Source organism: Telmatherina bonti (genome assembly GCF_933228915.1).
Source record: "Telmatherina bonti genome assembly, chromosome: 12".
Lineage (NCBI taxonomy): Eukaryota > Metazoa > Chordata > Actinopteri > Atheriniformes > Telmatherinidae > Telmatherina > Telmatherina bonti.
In genome coordinates this window covers 34,166,345-34,172,841 of record NC_136610.1, presented here as the reverse complement: position 1 = coordinate 34,172,841, position 6,497 = coordinate 34,166,345, and the positions used below count along the sequence as shown (strand labels likewise).

The window sequence follows — 6,497 nt, the reverse complement described above, 5'->3', positions numbered from 1 at the left end:
TTAGGACACTTGGTCCCGCAGCCTGGACAGCCTCTGGGAAAGCTCATCCTGATGACAAACCGACAACGCAAAGCGAATCAGTGACATGAAGATGCAGGTAAACTGGTTTCCCAGAAGTAAAAAGATGTCAGCATTTATGGGCTCAAAGAATAACTGTTTAAGAAAATCCATAAATCTCTTTTCTATCCTTGAAAGATGAGAGGATGTTACCTGGCAAAAATCACAGAAAATCCTTACAGGATTAGTTCCTGCCTCAATGAGGCTTTAAGAAAAGCCTCAGGCGGAACCGCAGCTTCTTTCAGCTCTGTTTCTACAGCACTTTTCACACACAAAACTAATGAAGAGAAATTCCCAAAACAGCAAGAATTAAAATGATAGTAATGAAAAAAAAGTCAAAATTGCTGAAAATGATCAGAACTTTTTCAAGTAGACGTGTTTTAATGGAAAAGCAGAGACGGAAACCTACAGCCTAACTGGTCACACGATCCACAAGAAGCGTGCCTGGAAACTTTATTTTCTGCTTCCCATTCTGTTCCTGGGAATTCTGGGAAGCAACGACACACCTGATTTCTGCGAGTGAAGGATTTTTGTAGGATGACAGTGAACAATGAGATTTTATCCCCATAAAGCCCGATATGACATATTGATCCATACAGTTTGAGACATTTTGCATCAGTTTATGGTTAAAATGTTCCTGTTGTTTTCTGCTGCTAACAGACACCAGGAAGCAGAAGTTTACACTGTCATAATTCTGACACGTCAAATAGTTAAGAAGGTCCAAATAAAATCTTTTCTGAACGTTTTTTTTATTAATCGAGCCTCAAATGGTTAAGATGAGACAGAGTTTTCACACTGCAGACTTTGTATGTTATTAAATCATTTTAAATTGTATTTTAACCCATAAGAACCCAGAGTTACATATATGATATATTTACTTAATATATATATATATTAAGTAAATGATATATTCACTTAATGGTTCAAACTTTGCTTAAAATCCTGTGGAACACAATGTGATTTCTGTGTTTTGCACATTAATGGACACCAGAAAGCTGAAGATCACACTATAGAAATTTGACATAATATTGTAATAAATGATAAATATCCCTAAAAATGGTTGGCGCTGTTATTGTTTACATTTTGTTAAAGGGACAAATAAAGACCTGATATTCAGAGGATGGACTTATCTGATTGTTTTCCATGTGTTGGGTCTTTTTGGGGGAAGTTTTACATAGACACAAAGTAAAGGGAGAAATGTGACTTGGCTAAACGCACCACAGAGATTTTAAACACCTGGTAGATTTTTCAAAAACGGTTTGGACACCTGGTCTTAGCAGCTACCTGTACAACGGCACCTTTTTAATCAGCCGCCATAGGTTATAATTGCTTATTTTCAATGTCACAGAGAAGTAAAATCAATTTTTTATTCCATGTATGCAAAGAAATAAAAATGAAGAGAACATGATGCACGACTTCCATAATTTTACAGTCAAGAAAAAAACTTGTGAACCCAACCCCACTCCTACATGCTCCAAGGCAGGTGATGCACCCAGGTGAGTGCAGCTATTTGTAACCACAGAATACACACCCAAAGTGATCAAGTGTGCATACGCCGGCATTAAAATAACTTACCTTTATGGCTCCTACACATAACTTCAATCATAGAGCATGCAACTATTTCCAGTTTCTCACATAAGTTTGGGATATGATGTTTTATTTTTATGCTTATTTTTATGATTTTTGCTTCTCTGCAGACGTAGATATGGATGAAGGCAGCTACCATATTTCACAATTCTTATTTTAAAACATAAATCAGCTGCTCAGCATTTCTGGCTCGTCTTGTAATATTCTTCACAATGTGCCTGATTTTACTATATTTCTATATTATATAAAGTTTCAGATGAAATTCAACCATTTGGAGGCATTTTTCTCTAAACTGCAGTTCCAGAAAGGTTGTCAAATTTTCTAATATAAAAAAAATAATCATAAAACTTGTGATTAGTCAGTTCATGCAAGCTTTTAAAGCATTTTAAAGAAATTAGTTTTAAACTTCTCAGTCACCAACTTCATTGTATTTGAAAATATGAATAAAACAAAAACCTGAAATCAGCACACGCACACAAAATAGAGAAAGAGATAAGAGCATGTTTTCATACTGTTACGTCACCCTAAATATTAATCATACTTTTCAATAAGTTGGGAACTAACTAACTTGTAGTTTTTTTAGAGGAATCCTGATGAAAGCAGTAAAAGACTCAAGAGGTGAGACATCCGGACTGTATGTAGATCTGCATAAAAAGCTGAAATGTGGACTCATCTGACCACAGAGCAAGTGCTCCGTCATTATGTCATCTTTAATTTAAGATTAACTCATTTTCAGAAAACCTAACAGCATTTCTGCATGAAGCTGATATTTGTATAATACATGTTAGATTTCTGGGTGCTGCGGCAGAACATGTCAGCTGTTGGCTCAAAGGTCATCCAAAAGGGCTTTTTATACCTTGACCTTTATGGTCAGACATTTCCATGAGTCAGCTCACAATATTTTGTGTACAGATGACAGATGATTTGTTGACAGATCAAGGTTCTTTAAAATCCTCTATTAGGAAATATTTTTCTCTCAGACTTACTGATGATTATCAGACCAAGTTTAGCACAAAGTGGTGCTAAAGAATGGCCAGTCTTGTTTAGAAAAATTTAATATTTGGAGGCTGCCCATTTAATACCCAATCCTGACACCCTAACCTGTCACCAACTAACGTGCTGATTGGACAATCTTGCAGAATGTTGTAACTTCTTTTGGTTTTTTCTTATATTTCTACATACTTTTTGTTTTATTTTTCAGTGCTTCTGTTTTGCACACTAAAGTAAATTCTTTGGTCTTGTGTCTGTTAAATAAAGGTTTAAATTTACAAATAAATAATGTTTTTTTGCTGAAGTTTTGGAAAACTTCCCTATTTATTTAATAGGAATTGTATATTATTACTAAAATGATTATGAAACAGTCTTTTCATTTATGCATCAGGTTACTGATCTGTTCAGTTGCTCTAATTTGTTGTGAGATATTCTGGTGATTATTTTGCTTTTTTGTTTGTTTGTTTGTTTGTTTTTTGCCAACTTTTCATTTATTTTAAAAGATAAAATATATTTTCCATAAATTATGACATTTCTTAGTTTTAAAACTTAGTTTTAAACTAGTCCGAGCTTTCATCCTTAGTCGGCTTGATAGTCTGCTTGAGTCCACACTTCCACATCAGTCCAGTTCTGAGGTCTTTACACCGGCTGCCAGGATAGACTTTAAATTTCTGCTGCTGGTCTATAAAGCTCTGACTGGTTCAGGACCAAAGTGCACCAGAGACCTCTTCTCCCAATATGAACCTACCAGACCCCTAAGGTCATCTAGATCAGGTCTTTATTCCTTTATATGTTATATAAGTTTTTATAACTTATGACTTTATATGTTCACAGAGTAAAAGCAAGAAGTGGAGAATCTGCTTCAGCTTCTATGCTCCACATGTCTGGAACAGATCTAAATCTTCATGTTTCTTTGAAGCTAAAATAGATCATCATTTTAATAGTCTCTATTTAATGATATTTCATTTTTCTTGTTTTATTTTTGAATTATGCTTGTTAATTTCTAATGTTTTATTGTCTCTGTAAAGCACTCTGAATCACACTGTTGTTGAACTGTGCTATATAAATAAACTTTCCTTGACTTGCATTGTTTTAAGTGAGTGCAATGACATCTAACATTTCCAACTAAAGGTAGTTTGGAGACACTTTAGCTGTAAAACTGTTAGTTTGCTCTTGAAATGCTAACGTTTCTGTTTATGTGCCAACTCTGTGGAATGCCGTGGAGGTGATACCTGCTCTACCGATGCCACAGATGAAGCCAGTGAGGTAGTCTGGCCTGGAGGAAGCTCCAGATTGAGATCCAGTCTAAACAAAAGTGGGGAAAGCATGTGACGTGAGATTTGATTTTCATAAAATTGCATCTTTAAAATGCATATAGTAGGACTTTTGCATTACAAAAAAAGCCTTATAAATAGCTTTACATACAACTGAATAAAAATATATGATAAAGTACGTCTTGTCATGCTTGCTTTTAGACAGATTGGAGGTCTTACCCTGCTTCATCAGCCATTTCATGCAACAGCAGATCCACTTCATTCTGGGGAAAATCACATGAAAGCTGAAGCAGAAAACAGTGGACATATTATCCCAGCTGGTATCCATCGGCGCTTCTTACCTGAGGTGTTGTCAAGGTGGTGGTGCTGCTCATTACGTCTTCCATCTGAGCCGTCTGAACGTCAAGAGTCTCAAACTGGTTTTCAAACTTGTCCATGAGAGCAGAAATCTGAGAAGGGAAGGAGTTATAGTGAGGAACCCTGAATGAACATGAAGTGTAAAGTATATCTATGAGTCTTTCACCTTTTCCAGGTTCATGCTTTTCAGCGTAGCATCCATAGACTTGACCACTCCAGACATGGATTTAGAAACCTGGAATATAAAATCATTAAAAAAAAACATGCTCAAAACCACATCAGTCTTCTTCATTTGTTGTTAAAACAACAGAATAAGCCCATATATCGTCATTAAAATGACATTTTACCTAGCAGAGCTTCAAGTGATGTATCCTTATACTTCCACTAGGTGTCACAAGTGCAACTCTTTAAACTCAGATAAAGTGTCATGCCCACCTCTTATCCTAAAACCCGCCCTAATATGAGGAGGATTATGGATTAATCTTGTAAAAATGAACCCAGTCTGAGATGAATAAGCTATAGTGAATGATTTTTATTATTCATGCTGTTGCATTAAGGCTTAATCAGGCATACAGTGACATTCAGAGGCGCTGAAAGGTGGTTTTCAGCCATACAAGCTCACATCTAATACTTCTGCAGATGTTATTAAGGTAATGGAGCCCTTCCTACTTTAGGTCTGAAGTACATCTATTCACATTATGTAACTATAATTGGTGTCTTTTTGCTGCTTTTCCTTCTTTTGGCTCAGTCTGAAGGGGTTGTGAACTGTAGCTCTTTTTCTACAATATTACTTAGTTTTTGAAACATTAGTATTAAAATCTGTATGCAGAGTAAATTATATGGAATGAAAAAAATTATATGCATGTCTAAGATGTAAGCTTGTTTAGTTATTATATGTTTTTCAGAATATTTCCATTTAAATTAATTACTGCTAATAAATTACAGAATAAATAGGAAAATAATATAAAATGGCTGCTTGGATAGTATCATATCTAAAACATGGTTAATAGTATCTGATTCAGTGTCAGTGTTTTAAAAATGAGTGTTGGACCCTCATGAAGTTCAATGATTTTAACATCATGTCTTTACTGCAAAAACATAATTTTGCTATCAGTATTTTAAAGAGACAAAAAAGGCCCTTAACATAATGAAAATAGCTGCTTGACTGACCAAGCCAGTGACATTATATAAGCATCCCAATAAAGCTCATAAATCACTTTTACTTTAAATAAAATAAATGTGTGACTTTGGTCAGTAAAGGTGTCAGGTTTGTTACTGGTCATCATTTAACAGGACACAAGAGAAACCGTGACCTGGTTCACAGTGACAGCAGTCTGGACCCTAGAGGCCACAGCATCCACACGGGCACTCATCCTCAACAAGTTAATGGACTGATGCTTCTGACGGATGGCATTTTCTGCATGGATCCTTGCTGCCTCCATATTACCCTTCTGAATAGCCTGGGAGGTGGAGAGAGGCACATACAAACTTAATACTGCATGTCTGGCATCTAATAAGATCAGAAGTCAACAAACCAACCTGCTTCACTTTGGTTTTTTCTGCCTTTTCCTCTTTATCACATTTCTTAGAATTTCTCTGCAACTCCTTGGCAGCAAATTTGAGGTTGAACAAGTGTTCTGGTGAGCAGAGTCAAAGGACAATAATAATAATAATAATAATAATAATAATAATAATAATAATAATAATAAAATGGGAATAACTCAAAATGGGAAATGCATGGGGCAATTTTACTGACGCATCTCGGCACATTTAGGTTAATTGAAGAGATAAAAAAGGAACCAGTTCTGTCCGACGCTGGTGAAAAATTAACCAGACATTAAACTCCGGGGTGAGGTAGACAGCTGTCAGTGTTTTTCCCTTCATCATCCGCAGCGTTAGATAGTAACCAAAGGCTTATGACTAGCAACGACCCCTGCAAGCCAGCTGTGGCTTCCGTCCTTCACACAAAAAAAGGATACTCTCCATTTTCGACATGATAGAAGTCTTTTTCTTGGGCTAGTTTGCTTGTGGAAATAAAACAACAAATAAATATGGACACACTCGCAAAGTACCCAGAGTTGTTTAGGTATTTTTTTTTAGAGTTGTCACTGTAGCAACGTAGCGAGCAAGAGATAAATCTTCTGTCTACTTCCGGTTTAGCTTAAGTTCACTTAATTAAAGTGTCTGTTTTGCATTTGTGTTGTTGTTGAGAAACAAGAATTGTAGTTGTTG

The 6,497-nt window shown here is 35.8% G+C and overlaps 1 protein-coding gene across 1 annotated transcript; it reads right to left on the bottom strand.

The window, feature by feature from the left end:
* Positions 1-6,260, bottom strand: LOC306763141 (charged multivesicular body protein 1B1-like; the record flags this gene model as incomplete). Its single annotated transcript, XM_079249859.1, has 8 exons — positions 1-48; positions 3,867-3,939; positions 4,128-4,171; positions 4,250-4,357; positions 4,432-4,500; positions 5,579-5,725; positions 5,805-5,902; positions 6,245-6,260. 8 exons carry the CDS (start codon positions 6,258-6,260, stop codon positions 1-3), a joined length of 603 nt encoding a protein of 200 aa, XP_079105985.1.
* Positions 6,261-6,497: the final 237 nt, after the last annotated feature.